Source organism: Lolium perenne, chromosome 1 (genome assembly GCF_019359855.2).
Source record: "Lolium perenne isolate Kyuss_39 chromosome 1, Kyuss_2.0, whole genome shotgun sequence".
Lineage (NCBI taxonomy): Eukaryota > Viridiplantae > Streptophyta > Magnoliopsida > Poales > Poaceae > Lolium > Lolium perenne.
Window position 1 is genome coordinate 265,547,200 of NC_067244.2, and position 17,712 is coordinate 265,564,911.

The window sequence follows — 17,712 nt, forward strand, 5'->3', positions numbered from 1 at the left end:
GTGGAACCGCGGAGATGGGCGTTTCGAGGAATGGAGCGTAGAGGTGGATTTAAGGGTTGACGATCTGCTCTGGTGATAGCTTGATGTTACAGGAGCACAGTATCGTCTTCAACTGAATAGCAGACAAGCAAAGCAAGAAACGACCAATAAGACTGAAAGTTGCAACTGTTGAAAGGATTGCTAGCCAGAGATTGACAGTTGTTAGGGTACAGTCAATTGTGGTCTTGTTAACGTGCAGTAGAAGATCGAACTGTGACTCAAGTCATCCTCCAGCTACGGAGTGAATGCACAAAAGCAACGAGAAAAAATAAGTAAGACCAGACGTGCAGAAGATAACTCACATTAAGATCAATGTCTGAACTATGTTGTGTTGCCACCTGCAAGATAAACAAGGTGTATGTAACTCATAAGATGTAACTACTCAGACAAAATTAAGTCTTCATAATTCGAGGGAAATACGAGAAACATACGAGAAAAAGGATATGATCAGAAGAAACCGCAAGGCAAGTTCGACATTTGAACTAAGGAGACTGAGTGTGGTGTTATTTGCATCCACTCAAAAACAGGGTTCTTCCAAGTATATTCCCTTAAAGAGAGAACAGAGAGCCAATATTAACCGCAGGGCAGTGGAGACTCAACAAACTACACAAATGAAATCCAGACATAATTCTACAGATAATTACCTATAGAAAGATGAGTGGGCAAAATTACGCCTTGGTAATCTGGCAACATGATCAACTGCCCAACAGAACACAGGTAGTGCGGCAACTGTGAAAAGAGAAGATTGGAACTTGTAAACATATGTAAAAGTAAGGATGAAAGTTGGTGACCCTCAGGGTACCCTCTGGCCCTCTTTAGTTCAATCAAATGAACTAAAATTTCAAAAAACACATCTCCTTTGAAAAGTTAGTTCATTTGAATTTACTAGGAGGGTACTCTAAGGGTCTGAAATCTGCATCTCTATGTAAAAAAGCAGTAACAAGATATCAGAATCATGAAAATGCCAGAGAAACATTGTATCTTACTCTTTAAATGCATCTGAGATGTGAGAAGCAACATAGAGAACATCAAATGGAAAAAGTCCTTGGCTCCAAGTATAGACTGCAACAAACAGATTGCAGGCATGTTCAACGCATTTGGTTTCTTCATGCAGAAAAAACGGAGAATTAGATCAACATGTTCATCAGGGCAAGAAACACAGCCAAACAAAGAAGAACCACTCAAGGTTAAGGTTGGCAGGTATTTACCCCATAGGACTCTATACAAAGAAAATCCCAAGGAGAAGACTGTTCCCAGCAACGACAGCTTGCATGCTCTGTCTGCAAGATGCTTTGGCAAAACAGAACCATTCCCAGACCAGCAACAACCTGTACCTAACATATAGAAGTTCAAGCATGTCATGTTCAAGTATACACTACAGTGCCAAGGGTAGCATGACCAAGTTATCTACTCTCTCCGATTCATATTACTTCACACTAATATAGATGTATCTAGACACATTTTAATTGTAAATACATCTATTTAAGTGGCAAGTAATATGGATTGGAGGAAGTAACAGGAACCATTGTTATGGCCTTTTTAAGAAATGACTTTCCAATGCAGAATGAAGTTGTTGTTAAGGATAAGACTATGTCATTTCAGGTAGTCAACAAGGTTTGTTGTGATTATAGGAGGAAACGGAACCAAATAAACTTACTCTTTTCACTGAGTATTGTTAGTGATGTATAGACCCCTTTACTGTATATTTCCAGTGTACGAGGGCTTCCCTGCATATTGTATCACCTGTACATGTATTGGCCTTTGGCCTACAGTGAATACTAGTTGCTCATTCACAACATGGTATCAGAGCTCTAGGTTTAGCTCTTTGCACGCTGCAACTCCGTGCTCGATCCGCGCCGCCGCCGATGATCTTTCCGGCCGCCGCTGCTCCACTTTCTTCTTCCTCTCCTGTTCTAGTCGGGATTGAAGTCTTTCCCCATTTTCGCCGGGTTTGAGCTCCAAATCGATCTCCAAATCGAGCTCCTCCTCCAAGATCTCATCCGGCCATCTCCGGCCGGCCACGCTCCGGCTGCCACCGCCTCCGGCCGGCACTGCCCAGGCAGACTTCGTCCAGGCCGCGGCTGCCTCGGGCCGGCACTACCCAGGCCGCTGCCGCGTCGTCCCGCCCGGGCCGGCCCTGATCCGCCCGCAGCCGGCCCCGATCCGCCCGCCCTCGACCAGTCCAACACCAGCCCGGCCTCCTCCGACCTGCTCCGGCCCCCGGCCGGTCCGCCTAGCGCCGCCAGCCTCTGGTCGGCCTGCATCTGCAGCGCCGTACGTGGCTAGCAGCGTGAGTGCACCGGGGCTAGAGCCAGATCCAAAAAAAAAGGTGAAGGAAGATGGCATCCTCTTCGTCTGGATATGTCAGTATTCCTCGGTGCCCAGTGATCTTTGATGGTACCAACTATGGGGAGTTTGCTGCTTTTATGCGCATCCACATGCGTGGTCTTCGGCTGTGGGGTGTTCTTACCGGCGAGGTCCCTTGTCCGCCGCATCCCCCTGCTCCTGTGCCTCCTACACCACCGCCAGTGCCACAGGCTCTCGCTGATGACGCTCCTCAGGCTGCTCAGGAGGCAGCCAAGTCTGCCGAGCTTGCTGCTGATGAGGCATACGAGCAGCAGGTACTTGCTTACTCAGAGGCTCTTGGTTCCTATCGGGATAGTCTAGCGGCTTTTACTCAGTGGTGTGATGAGGATGCCAGGGCTGCTGCTGTTCTTTCTCAGAGTGTTCAGCCACAGTTTGCTTCTGAGTTTATGGGTCTTGCTACTGTTGCTGAGATGTGGTCTCATCTTCGTCAGCGCTACCAGCCTTCTGGGGATTCTCTGTATTTATCTGTCTTGCGTCAGGAGCATGATCTTCTGCAGGGTGACTCTACTGTTGATGAGTTCTACACTCAGGATCTCGCTGCGTGAAGCTTCAACGTCGTGGAAAGGATGAAATGTATAGACACCTTCTGCAATATGGGTATATGCATTGGTACGTCACGGAAATCGACTTTGATGAGCGCGAACGTGACAGAGGTGAGGTGATGCGGCAGCGGCTCAATGGCAATGAGTACGATGGAATTAGAGACTTTCTAGATGATCTCGTCCATGCCGATGTCCCGGATTCGCCACCTCCAGAACCGGAGGCGCCGCCAGAACCGGAGGAACCAGAGCCAACCGCGAAGGCCTTCTATGGTATGATTGCCGCGGCTAAGAAGCCTCTGTACGAGGGCGCCGCGATTTCTCAGCTCGATGCCATCTCCCAATGTCTAGCCGACAAGACCCGTTACAACACCACCCGTGAGGGCTTCGAAGCAAGTCTGAAAACAACTGGAAACATGTTGCCCAAAGATCATTGTCTGCCTAAAAGCCTGCACGCGACGAGGAGAATGATGAAGGACCTCAACATGGATTATCAAAAGATAGACTGTTGTCTGAAAGGCTGCGTTCTATTTTGGAGACAGTTTGCAGAGGACAAGTACTGTCCCATCTGTAAGCAGTCTAGGTATGAAGAGGTAACGGGAAAGGATGGTCAGGTGAGGCAGTCAAGCACCGCAAAGTCGATTCTTCGATATCTCCCATTCATAAAAAGAATCCAGCGGCTTTACATGCACGAGGAGACAGCCAAACAGATGACGTGGCACAAGTATGGGAAGAGATTCGAGGACGAAAACAAGCAGTTGAAGATGGGACATCCATCCGATGGTACGGCATGGAAGAACTTCGATAGGAAATTCCCTCATGGCTGTACTCGAGGCTCGGAATGTCAGAATTGCGATAGCAACAGATGGCTTCAATCCATATGGTATGTCGACTGCCAATTACAGTTGCTGGCCTGTGTTTGTTATTCCGCTCAATCTCCCTCCCGGAGTCCTAATGACGAGGAAGACCATGTTTCTGTCGCTGATCATTCCAGGCCCTGATTACCCGGGGAAGAATTTGAGTGTCTACATGCAGCCGATTGTGGAAGATTTGAACCACTCTTGGCACCACGGGACATTGACGTACGACCGAGCATAGAAGACAAACTTCTACATGAAAGTTTGGTTGCAGTATACCATGCATGACATGCCCGGGTACGCCCTAACATGCGGATGGTGTACAGCTGGTAAGTGGCCATGCCCAGTGTGCAGGCACCGGCTTGAGTTCCTTTGGCTACTGAAGGGTCTCATGTATGTTGAGTTTGACACTAATCGACAGTTCCTCAAAAGGAGGCATCCGTTTAGAGAAGACAAAAAGAACTTCAAGAAGGGCAAAGTTGTGCATGAAAAAAAAGATGTGCCGAAGTTTGATGGTACACTTGTTGAAGCCGAGCTACGTGCTCTCGTGCCGGCAGCGACGCCAACTGGCCATCAATTTGAGGGATATGGTGTAACGCACAACTGGACTCACGAGGCGGCCTTAACGAAGCTCGAGTATTACACGCACCTCGAACTTCCCCATAACATCGATGTGATGCACACTGTAAAGAATGTCGCGGAGTCCGTCTTTCACACATGCCTGAACATTCCCGGGAAGTCAAAGGATAATGTCAAGGCTAGAGTCGATGTTGAGATCCTCTGTGATAGGGAAAAATTACACATGAAGCGTCCTATTGGCCGTCAAAAGAATTGGTTCAAGCCGCATGCCAACTTCTGCCTTGATTCCATCCAAAAGAAGGAGGCATTCAGGTGGCTCAAATACGTCGTGATGTTCCCTGATGGTTATTGCTCGAATATGAGTAAGGGAGTTAATCTTTCGACGGGAAAAGTCACCGGGCTCAAGAGTCACGACTATCATATATGGATTCAGCGGCTCATGCCGGTGATGCCTCGAGGGTATATCCCCGAGAAAGTTTGGCGAGTGTTTGCGCAGTTGAGCCATTTCTTCCGCACGCTCTGTGCTGCGGATATGTCCCAAGGTTATTGCAAAGCTACAAGATACAAGGTCACGGAGTTGCTATGCAATTTGGAGATGATATTTCCGCCAGGCTTCTTTACTCCGATGGCACATCTCATTGTGCACCTCGCCAACGAGGCACTCTTGGGTGGCCCGGTGCAGTTTCGTTGGCAGTTCTGTATTGAGAGAGAGTTTAAGTATATTCGAAAGATAACTGGAAACAAGGCCAAGATTGAAGCATGCATAGCTGAGGCAATATGCCTTCGGGAGATGGCAGATGCCGCGACAACGTACTATCCCGATGATGTTCCCACTCAGCATAACCCGGTCACTCGTTACAATGTCGACGTGTCCGAGAATGACCCCAAGCTACAACTATTCCAATTCCCCGGTGGCAAGGCTGGTAAGGAACAAAATATAAATTGGAGAACGAAGAGAAGGATTGTATAATGCTATATGTGCTTATGAACATGAAGGAAGTGGTCCCATTCGTAAGGTAAAATGGTGAACAAATTACTTTGCAGCTAGTAACCTCGTCTCGGTCTAATGCTTATTTTCTCCTTTCAGTAATTCACGGATGAAATGTGGCCGTATGATGAATTGCCCCAACCCTCGGAGATGGACACTCTACTGAAAGAGGGTGCTCCCGGAATTAATAAAAACTTTGTGTCATGGTTCATGGAAAAAGTAATTTCTAACCTGTCCTCTTACCTTGCAACATGTGACTTGTCCCTCTTATTACACGTAACTAATGCACACAACAAATTTGAAATGTTCTTGTAGGGCCGTGAGAGAAACGTTGATATGATAGATGAGTTGAAATGTGTTTTCCAAGGTGAAAGTGCATGGAGCCCCCATGTGTGGTTTTGGTAATTAATGACAATCCCTATGGACTAATGTTTGCATTGAGTTATATTTGTAGGAGTTGTCCATAGGCAATGCTTGAACCATATGTTGGCTTCAAGATTGCAATAAGAAGCAAATGAAGAAGATCAAGTGTCAAGTATGTCTTGAAGATGAAGATGAAGATGAAGTGAGCCTTCAAGTTACTTCAAGACATCAACATGATGAAGAATGAAGAAATGATGTGCAAGTTCAAGATGAGCCAACTCGAAGAGATCATATGCTTGAAGCTTGCCATCCATATGGTGATCATGGATATGTGAAGTTGCGTCGAAGAAGAAGCTCTCCCATGGTGGATTATGGTCGAGCATTCCACAAGACTTCGTCAAGCAAGCACAATCAAGAAAGGCGTTCCATCTTGTTGTGGTCAAGATCGTCATCATTGAGCTCAAGTGGAATGCGCAAGTATAAGGTTTGCTCTTGATAGGGTTTCTTTCTCACCGGTCTCATAGTGTAGTTGGAGACCGGTTTATAGTTTAGTTGCCGTACTATCAAGAGGGCTCTCGAGTGAGTAACTCGATCGTATCATTCGGAGAGAGCTCAAACCTTTGCATCCTTGCATCATCTTTCTTGGTTGTTATTTGGATCTTATCCATGTGATGTTTTAGAGCTTGTGCTTACTCTCATGACAAACTCTAGTTCATCGAAAACGGATTTTGCATAGATCACTTGTTGCGTTTTCGAGTTTGGTGATTTTCTCGGTTTCTCATGTTGAGGTATTGCACCTCTAAAAATAATAGAAAATCACCCCCACTGATTTTCATATTTCCACTTTTTGTTGGGTAGCTCTTGTCGTCCTCTTTCCAACAAAATTGGTTTCACCTAAATCCGAGTTTCCTAACTCAACTTATTGCATTTTCGAGGTTGGAGGTTTTACCGGTATGTCTTTTGCTCCTGGCGGAAGTTCCGGCCTCTGCGGGCGGAAGTTCCGCCCAGATGCTCCAGTCAGCAGCATCCCAGCGCCTCCCACGAAGAAGCTCGGCGGAAGTAGGCCGGAAGTTCCGGCTAGCGGAACCGGAAGTTCTGGCCAGCGGAACTTCCGCCCTACTTCTGGGCAAGTTCTGGAAACTGCATTTTTACTCACAGATGGTTCCAGTATGGTTTTCACGCAGTTCCGGAAGTTGGCCGGGACTTGGCCGGAACTTCCGGTCACCGGAAGTTCCGCCCTAGTTCCGCCCACTCTCAGTCCTTCAGCTGCTCTGGAGCGAAAGCATCCAGCCGGAACTTCCGGCCCTTGTGGCCGGAACTTCCGGTGTTTCGCAAAAACACCCATAACGGTCAGATCTGGAGCATCTTCTCATATAAATACCTTTCTTCCCCATTGGAACAAGTAGCTTCTCTCACTCTCTCTCTCCTCCATTGATAAACTAGAGAAGCTTCCTCTATCTCTCAATCCCTCCATGATTCTTGCCCCCATTTGAGGGAAAAGAGAGAGGAGATCTAGATCTACATCTTGACCAATCAAATCCCTCTCTTTGTGAGTGGAATCCACTAGATCTAGATCTTGGAGAAATTTGGTGTTCCTCCTCTTATTTGTTCTTCCTCTCTTATTCCCCCAATAGCTTTTGTAGCTTTGTTGGAATTTGAGAGAGAAGGACTTGAGCATCTTTGTGGTGTTCTTGCCATTGCATTTGGTGCATCAGTTTGAGTTCTCCACGGTGATTCGTGGAGGTGAAAGCAAGAAGGTTGTTACTCTTGGGTTCTTGGAACCCTAGACGGATTCTAGGCCTTTGTGGCGATTTCTTGGGAGCCTCCAATTAAGTTGTGGATGCGTGCCCCAAGCTTTGTGTAAGGCCCGGTTTCCGCCTCGAAGGAAATCCCTTAGTGGAACCGTGACCTAGGCCTTTGTGGCGAGGGTCACCGGAGAATAAGGTGAGGCGCCTTCGTGGCGTTCGGTGTGTGGTGTGAGTACCGCATCTTGGGGTGAGGCCTTTGTGGCGTTGGTGTGCATCGAGCAACCACACCTCAAGGTGAGCCTCTTGTGGCGTTCAGGAGCACTAAGCCACCGCACCTCTCCAACGGAGATTAGCACTCGCAAGAGTGTGAACTTCGGGTTAAATCATCGTCTCCCGCGTGCCTCGGTTATCTCTATACCCGAGCTCTTTACTTATGCACTTTACTCTGTGATAGCCATCGTGCTTGAAGTTATATATCTTGCTATCACATAGTTGCTTATATTGCTTAGCATAAGTTGTTGGTGCACATAGGTGAACCATAGTATTTAGGCTTTGGGCTTGACAAAGTAAACGCTAGTTTTATTCCGCATTTGTTAAGCCCATCTCGTAAAAGTTTTAAACCGCCTATTCACCCCCCCTCTAGGCGACATCCGTGTCCTTTCACAAGGTTGTAGCCGTGAGGTGACCAAGTATGAGAAGTATGATGTGAATGGGTTTCGCTTCCATACAGAGACGCACCAGAAGGGCCGGGCGAATCCCAAAACGATAAATACTGGGGTCTACACCAAAGGAGCCAATAACTTTGATTACTACGGAAGGTTACAGAGTGTATACGAGTTGACATTCAATCGTACGAACGTGCAACTCAATATCGTCGTGTTCAAGTGTCATTGGTTCGACCCAATAGGTGGACAGAGAAGTGATAAGTCCATTGGGTTAGTTGAAGTTAAGCCTTCAACCACCTATAGCGGAGCCGATGTCTTTGTTGTGGCTCAGCAAGCCAAGCAAGTTTATTATTTGCCCTACCCATGCCAGAAAGCGGAACTCAAGGGTTGGGAAGTCGTCTTCCAGGTATCGCCACATGGTAACCTACCGATTCCCTCTGAGGATGATTACAACAACATTGACCCCGTGACATACGAGGGGATTTTCTATCAAGAGGAACAGGACTTCGGGGAATATATTTTACAACCGTTTGTTGAAGAGGACCTCGGGAACGATGCAGAAACTCGTGGTGAGTCAGTGGTGGATCTAAAGGACATATCTATGCTCGAGAAGTTACTTGAGGCGAATGACAATTATGATGAGCCTCCACCCATCGACCCTTCAACTTTGTACTCAAAAGATAGTGATAGTGATAGTGAGCCAGAGAAAGAGAAAGAGAAAGAGACGGAGTATGAGAGTGAGAGTGATGATGGCTGGTGAGGGTCTTTTATTCTTAGTATTTATTTGTCAACATGCTTCTTAATTGCATTGTGCCTTTTATTCTTAGTATCTTCATTTTATTATGTCAACATGCTTCTTAATTGCATTGTGCCTTTTATTCTTAGTATCTTCATTTTATTATGTCAACATGCTTCTTAATTGCATTGTGCTTAACTGTTTTATTTTTCTCAATGCAGGTGACTGAACAATATGAGCAGCGGCAAGGAAGACTCGGCGAGCTTGCTTAGGACGCTGGCGCAGGTGAAGAGGAATATTCTTAGAGCGCCTAGACGGAGTGATCGAGCCCCGGTGCGCAATCCGCGTTACGCCGATGGTACCGATGGACGAGGACGAGGAGGACGAGGTGGAGGACGAGGTGGCGGCGGGGTACACATGGACTTTGACGAGCCACCCTCCGCTTCTGGCGACGTGGCTCCTGAGTTGTTCCTAGAGGGTCCGTCTAGTGGGGAGGTGGAGATGGAGACGGAGTCTACACACGAGTCGGACTCTAGGGCTGAGTTGGAGGTGATGGAGGGTGGGGGTGCGCCGAAGCCCTTGAAGATTCGTGGAGAAGCTAGAGTCCCCGAGGCGAGGAAGGAGCCTAAGACCCATGATGACAAGGCCCTTATCATTCCTTCAAGCGATGAGTAAGTGTACTACTTCAGAAATTTTGAACATGTATTTTCATCTTGGTCATAATAAACAATTTGGCATGTGTACTAATGTGTGATTTATTTGCGACAGAATCGGACATGGGAGGCCAAGCCCCCCGCCAGCCTAACGGCTTGCTTGGGGCTACGATTAAGAAGTTACGGCCGGCGGATACACTCCCCTTAGCACGGTCCCCGGTGGCGAGACGAAGCTAGCCACTACTTGGGCGGACTATGAGGATGCCCCTGCCGTAGGCTTCGCGACAGCTGCTGAGGCTGTGACCACCAAGTTTTGGGTAAGACATATATTTCTCGAGCACCGTTCATAGTTGATGACCCTAATGTGCTAACTCATGACTTTCACAACTGATTTATGCATGGTTGAAGTGCTTCTATCGTGTGGACCCGGAGCATCATAGGCAGGCGCTTATCACTTTGCGTGGCGCTTGTGAGAGGTTGACACCGCAGCAGTGGTACAACCAAAAGGTCACCTGCGCTAGTGCCTTCTGGGCTAACAAGGGTAAGAGGGTCAAGAAGGAGTACTTTGTCGGTAACGAGCCTACGGAGGAATGGGCAATGACCATTGATGAGTACATGTCGGTGAGTAAAATGTCAATGAGATTCTACATTGCTGCTAAGTTTTCATTGGATTATCTTGAGTTGAGTATTGCGTTTTCAGGTTTGTCCCGAGTGGGCCAAGCAGCATAAGGAGGCATGGGAGGAGCTGATTAGGGCGAGGTGGCTCAGGGAGAACGAGGAGTTTGTAGCCGTGTCGAGGCGTAACATGGAGAACCGAGGCACCGGTGGCACACACTGCGCGGGAAACCGCGACTACACCCGCTACAAGGGGAAGATGGTATGTATATACATGGAACGACCTTCTTTCATTTCCCGTCATGTTACATTTGTGATACGCATAACCTTCCTTTTCGCGATGCAGTTGGCCGAGGCACCACCTGGGGTGGTGCTTCATGATCCCCAGATATATGACATGATGTGGACGAAGCAGAAGCCCAATCCCGCATTGCCTCAGCCACAGTACTACGACAATGCCAAGGCCGCCAAGGATGACTACTACGACATGGTGTTGTCTCGTCACCCGGAGGTGGATGACCCCTTGAGCATCCCGACCGACGAGGAGTCGTTGGTCCTGTCGGGGCGCGGGCGTCCGCATGGCCGTTTCCCGTTTCTGAATAAGGCGGTCAAGCCTACCCCAGGCACGAGCTACACGCGTCTCAAGCATACCCTCACCGCCGACAGCCCCCAGCCTCGTCCCCGGCCTACTCGTCCACCCGCCTACGATGTAAGTTTTCCTCATTTTCATCCTCTTTCCGGTTTTCCTTCCTACATGGCTAAGTGTTGATGAGATTCATTGTTTCTGAAATTGTAGCCTGAGTTCGAGGCGGCCTTCGAAGCCTGTAAGGAAGCGTATCAGCGAGCTAACGCAGTGGAATAAGCAGAATACGGCCTACATGGCGTATATAGGGGTAAGTTTGAATCTTTCTTCTCGCAAGTAGATGACAAGTCTCAGTTTGATGCTTTATTTCTGCAAAGCCTGACTTGTAACCTATCTTGCAGGCACTGATGACTTCTTTGTCTACTGGTACACCGCCACCGGACCCCGTTCCCATGGCGGGGGACATGCCTATCATGCCATCGAGGGCAACTTTCGCTATGACTTACTACGGATCCACACCGGTAAGTTCTTTGCCAAACCGGTAGTTACCACTTTCCTTTGCCTCGCAAGTTGCTAACATGTAGGGAACATGTAGGGAACGGGATGCTCCGGGAACCAGGCCTCGCGGGGTGGGCGTGAGGTCACACCGGTTCATGGAGGTGCCTCTCCGTCTCCTGGGCGTACTCCGTCGACTTCTCCTGGGCGTACTCCCAGTGCCTCTCCGTCGACTTCTCCTGGGCATACTCCCGGTGCCTCTCCGTCGACTTCTCCTGGGCGTACTCCCGGTGACTCTCCAGCTGGTTCTTCTGCAGCTTCTACTGGAGCGCAACCTCGGCACCGGGCTTCTCGTTTCGCCAACGATGAGGGCGGATACACCCCGCCCGGGTCCTTCCTGCGCTAGTCAGCTCACACTATCTATGCGCTTGCTTGCTACTACTACTATTCCTATCATGCGTACCTACTACTATGTATTTGGATGACATGGCACTCTCCTCTTGTATGCTATTATGTGCACCATGTATGCTTTTATGTGAATTATATGCTATTTTGGTGAATTATGGTGAATTTGGTCGAATTTGGATGTATTGGACCCGCTGAACTGAATTTAGATGAATTGGAACACAATTTAAATCGAAAAAAACAAATGGTAGGGCCTACGCCGAGGGCAATGCCGTCGGCATAGGCGCCTGTCATGACCATATGGTCGGGCCTATGCGGAGGGTCCGGCTGCACATAACCGAACTGAAACCGAAAACCGAACCTAAAAAAACCTAAGTGCAACTGAAATTCCGGTTTTCTCAGTTTATGGTTAAGGTTACAGTTAGCAGAAGTGCTAACCAGATAGTCCTCGGTTAATTCGGTTTAAAACCGAAAAACCGGGTTTTTTACCGAAACTAACCGAAGTCAGCCCAGGATGGTAGCACGCTCCTAAGGCCCAGTGGCCCAACTAGTCGAACAGCCAGCCTCCCAGTCCGTGTTGTCTCGATTGCAAACAGGCACACCGCAAGGCCGTAGCGAGCAGCAGCGGGCGGCGCCGAACCCTAGCTGTAGCTAGCTCCTGCTGGCGGCGTGCGGTCCTCCGGCCGTCCGGCGACGCCCACCTCTAGGATCCAGCCTCCTTCGGCCCCTCGCCTCCTCCCCTCCGTGTCCTAGCCCGGCTCCAGTCCATTCCACGGCGACCCCCACCTCCTGTCCTTCACTCCACAACGAGGACGCGGCGCGCCGTCCTCCGGTCGTTCGGCTACGACCACCTCTAGCTAACATCACTTCTTTGCAAGTCCGCCGTCAGCAGCTCCTTAATCCTCCACGCCTCGACGGACGACGGTGCAAGGACACCGGTGGATTACGGCGTCTGCCGCCACGAATCTCCAATCAACCAACTCCGCCCGCCGACGAGGAACTGCCTCACGTCTGGAACTACTACGATCTACCCAGCGCGGATCTGTCTCGTCCTCATCAATCATCATCGTCGCTGTAGCTGGGCAGTTGGTCTATGTGCCTTGTGCGCCTGTTGGCTGCTGGAGTGTTGGGGCAGTTAAGCCACTGTATTCTGAAATTGTATCGTGAAGAACGAAGAAGTCTGAATCTCACCTTCTCTCTGTGTTCGTTTCTTGATATACCACTGTTACTGTATCATGTATTATGTGGAATTGCATTTCTAAATTGTAAGTTTGTGATATCAACTTTGATAGTTTGGTTATACTAAATACAAAACTTAAATTTATGACCATAAAAGTTATGTATCATTCAAAAATTCGCGTCAACTTTGGTTAGTATGGTTATTACCGAAACCTAACCGATATCAAATGGTTATTACCGAACCCGAACCGTATTTGTGTATAAAACCGTATTTACCGAAGTATTAAAACTGTATTAACTGAAAAACCGTATTTACCGAACCGAATTAACCAAATTAACCGAACGCGCAGCCGGAGCCGAGGGCATTGCCCTCGGCGTAGACTCTGGCGTGCGGCGCAAGCCAGCCACGGAGAGGACGATGCGACGGTGCGCCACGGGCTGCCACGCGTCCACCTATATGCCGAGGGGGTCGCCCTCGGCATAGCCCCTGGCTACGGCCCGCCACGCTGCGCCACGTCGCCTCTGGTAGCTCTCTATGCCGAGGGGGATGCCCTCGGCGTATGGCATCGCGCTGTTAACGGCGACAGCACGCCGACGAGCGTACGCCGACGGTGCGTACGCCGACGGTGATCATGGCCCTAGGCGTAGGTGGCGTACGCCGATGGCCATGCCTACGCTGACGGTGGACACGTCTGTGCCGAGGGACCTAGACGCCGACGACGTACGCTGAGGGCTGCCGTCGGCGTAGCCTACGCCGAGGGCAAGGCATGGCTACGCCGAGGGCAGCCGGCCGTCGGCGTACCCGCCCATTCCTGTAGTGCGTGAGCGTGGAGTCTCACCGGCGGCCAATGCGGAGGCTGGAACGGAAATAACAAACGAAGCCACACAGGACACGATCTGAACTATGAAGATCACACGCCGACCTGAGCACTGGCAGTCCACAAGGAACGATGCACAGCACATGCACCGGCATTTGCTTTCTAGTAGTACCTCCTTTCCAGCAAAGAGGCTTTCTTCTTCTCCACTTTTCGAGAAAGAGTGGTGGTACAATTCCTGATCAAACTTGGATGACGAGTGGTTGTGGTGCCGCTTTCCCCGGATTCAGATGACAAAAGTGTTACTAGTACACTAATTTAATGGATATTCCGTGCTGGGAAATGTTAGCAAGTGCCAGTTGCAGATTGCACCAACAATTTTACCATATGGAGATTCCAGGGGATTGGTATGAAATCAACTGGCATATGAGGAAACCGCGAAAAAAGTGGAACTGTATGTAGATGCCAGGGAAGCCAAGTCTGCGCCACTTTCCCCGGAGCGCTCTGGAGCACCACATGAAACGAAACAAATATATAGTTAGCACAGATCCAAAAGGTATCACTAGTAGCTAGCCCAAAACGTGTGATTCAGAAGATAAGAGTTCATGGTAGCGCAGCAACCACGTAGCATCGCCCATCAAGAAAACTTTATGGTACTAGGTGACAATTACAGGCTGTATTAATGATATACTACCATATGTAGTTTTTTTTCGAGAATACTACGAGATTGCGGGAAAAAAAGGGTAAAGTTCCAAGCAAACTTGGATGCAAGGAAGCAGTCTGCATCACTTTCCCCGAGCTCAATCTGAAGCTGAGTGGAGCACCACCTGAAACGAAGCAAACCTTTAGTTAGCACAGAGCCAAAAGGAATCAATAGCTTAGCCGAAAACGTGCGATTCAGAAGATAAAAAGTTCATGGTAGCTCAGCAACGACACATAGCATCGCCCATCGAGAAAACTTTATGGTATACTAGGTGACAATTACAGGCTGTATCAACAAACATACTACGACATGGATATTCCAGGAGGGTTATCTCCTAGTAAATGTATGGAAGCTGCGTCATGATGATGATGTGATGCTGCGTCATGGTGTGACGCTGCTACCTTTTGCTCAGTAATTTAATTACTTAGCGAAGAACCATGTGCTCAAAACAATATCGTAAGCGCCAATTACGGCAGCGGGTGTAAACTATTTGCCACATAGGGATTCCATTCCAGGGGAGCTGCGTGGAAGTTGCGTGGTAATGTGATGCTACATTTTGCTAAGTAAGGCCTTACTGTGTCCGTAGGTAGTGTCATGTAGACGTGATCCTTTCTGAGGAAGACCTCACTCAGTCAACCACCCACACAGATCCCCCACCTCCCCTTTACTATAAAATCCCCCACGCACCCAGATCCCCACCTCCGCGACTCAGTTCATTTCCCCAGTCTCACGCCACCAACACATCAAGGCAGCTTCGTTTCCTCACACCACTGCTTCAGACGGGGCGCCAGAGAGCCCCCAATCCACCCTCGCAAAGGAACAACATACAAGAGGAGGAGGAGGAGGAAGAGCAAGAGGGGGGCTATGGCGTCCTACGACAAGACCATCGCCACGGCGGCCTCGCTCGCGGCGTCGCTGATGCTGGTGCGGAGCCTCGCGAGCGAGCTGCTGCCATCCGAGGCGCGCGAGGCCCTCTCTGCAGCCCTCAACAGCCTTCGCTCCCGCCTGACGTGGCAGCACACCATCGTCGTCGAGGAGGTCGAGGGGTGGTCATACAACCACGTCTACCCTGCCGTCAAGGCCTACCTCGCTACGCGCGTCATCGACGCCGGTGCCAACATCGACATGCAGTGCCTGCGTGTCAGCAGCGCCAACAGCGGGCCTGAGAAGTTGGTCGTCAGCATGGCGACAGGGGAGGAGATGGCCGACGTGTACGAAGGGACGGAGTTCAGGTGGTGCCTCGTCACCCGTGAGGTCAAGGCCGACCCGAACGGCGGGGGCGGGGCCCGGGAGGTCAGGTCCTACAGGGTGAGCTTCCACAAGAAGCACAAGAAGAAGGCACTCAAAGAGTACCTCCCGTTCATCGTCGCCACGGCCAAGGCCATCAAGCAAGGGGAGAGGAGCCTCAACATATACATGAACGAGGATACGGACGACTGGGCCCCCATGGACCTCCAGCACCCCTCCACGTTCAGCACGCTCGCCATGGACCAGAAGCAGAAGCAGTCCATCATTGATGACCTTGACAGGTTCATAAAGAGGAAGGACTACTACAGGAGGATCGGTAAGGCGTGGAAGCGAGGGTACCTGTTGTACGGTCCACCGGGTACCGGCAAGTCCAGCCTCATCGCTGCCATAGCCAACCACCTCAGGTTCGACATATATGACCTTGAGCTGACTGGGGTTGAGTCCAACTCAGACCTTAGGAGGCTTCTTGTTGGGATGACCAACCGATCCATCCTCGTGGTTGAAGACATCGACTGTACCATCGAACTGATGCAACGGGAGGAGCAGGAGGAGGACAAGGAAAAATCCAAGTCCAAGTCCAATTCCAAAGAGAAAAAGAAGACAGAAGACAAGGTAACTTTGGAGTCAGAACACCTTCTATGTTTATATAAATATGTAAAACCTCCCCACTCCTTGATTCCAAAGATTTCTTGCCTATGCTGATAACAATTTGGTTGCTGTCTGCACAGGTAACATTATCCGGGCTGCTCAATTTTGTTGATGGCTTGTGGTCGACAAGTGGAGAGGAAAGGATCGTCGTCTTCACGACCAATTACAAGGAGCGTCTTGATCCAGCACTTTTGCGGCCTGGCAGGATGGACATGCACATCCACATGGGGTACTGCACCCCAGAGGCTTTCCGGATCCTTGTCAATAATTACCACGCCATCGAATACCATGCCAAGTATCCAGAGATCGAGGAGCTTATCAAGGAGGTGACTGTGACACCTGCAGAGGTCGCCGAGGTTCTGATGAGGAACGATGACACTGATGTTGCGCTCGATGATCTTGTCGAGCTCCTAAACACAAAGAAGAAAGATGCCAATGAGATCAAGATTGATAACAAGCAGGTGGATGAGAAGAAAGATGCCAGTGAGATCAAGACTGAAAGTATGCAGGTGGACGAAAAGAAAGACTGTGATGGGATCAAGACTGAATGTGTGCAAGTAGAGGAGAAAATTGATGACAAAGAGGTTGTGCTGAAGAATGATTCATTCACAGAAGACGGAAGCAGTTAGGGATCATGGAAGCTAACGATGACCCAAGTGTGTGTACCATCTAGATAGGTCCTAGAGGAGGTCCACTGGAAAATATGCGATCGTTTTGGAAGATCCATTGCAAAATATGTGGTCATTTTGACTACTAATAACATCACGTTTTTGGGAGCAGTGCTGCGGACCGTTACTTCCCAGTGTGCTTCTAAATAAATTTGCAGGTGCTGCTGCAACAAGAAGTTACATATATGCAACAGGCCATCTTATATAATACATTGGCCAGTAGAGCCAACTACAGAAGCTAGGACCTAGAACCAACTTCAGCCACTTCCCGTGTAGTTTGTCCATTATGTGATCTCAAAATTCTTTATCATTCATTTATATATTAACCCAACATTTGGAATTAAATCCCTGGAAAAAATTATCATTTACAAATACTCACACAGCTCTGAAGCATCAGATGACTGGATTTGAAACAAAACAAAAAAAAAAGCTGAAATCAAACCCGAGGAGTGCTTGTACGGTTTCCGGCAGTTACTTTGCAATCAAACTAGACTAAGGGTTGTGATTAGAGGAACTAATCCCCTGTTTTTTGCTTTATAAAAGGGTAGTTTGTTTGTTGTAGTGTTTTGAGTTCTCCCCCTACCAAGAAAAAACATGACCTAGACCAGATAAAGTAATCTGATCACCTCCCCAAACAGATGCCAGTAGCCACAGCCACTGAAGCGAGTCCCGCATATATATGTCAACTTCATTTCTTTTTCTAGCTATGCCCTATATAAATAACAGATGTCATACCTCACCTGACGACATAGACAGGTCTTCCTCCTTCTGTCCGCATCGACTGGAACGGAACGGAACACATCGACCTGAGCACAAGTG

The 17,712-nt window shown here is 49.0% G+C and overlaps 1 protein-coding gene across 1 annotated transcript; it reads left to right on the top strand.

The window, feature by feature from the left end:
* The first annotated feature begins 15,070 nt into the window (after nucleotides 1-15,070).
* On the top strand, nucleotides 15,071-16,854 carry LOC127323981 (AAA-ATPase At3g50940-like). Its single transcript, XM_071824939.1, has 2 exons — nucleotides 15,071-16,189; nucleotides 16,306-16,854. Exons 1-2 carry the CDS (start codon nucleotides 15,194-15,196, stop codon nucleotides 16,852-16,854), a joined length of 1,545 nt encoding a protein of 514 aa, XP_071681040.1. The 5' UTR covers nucleotides 15,071-15,193.
* The last annotated feature ends 858 nt before the right edge of the window (nucleotides 16,855-17,712 follow it).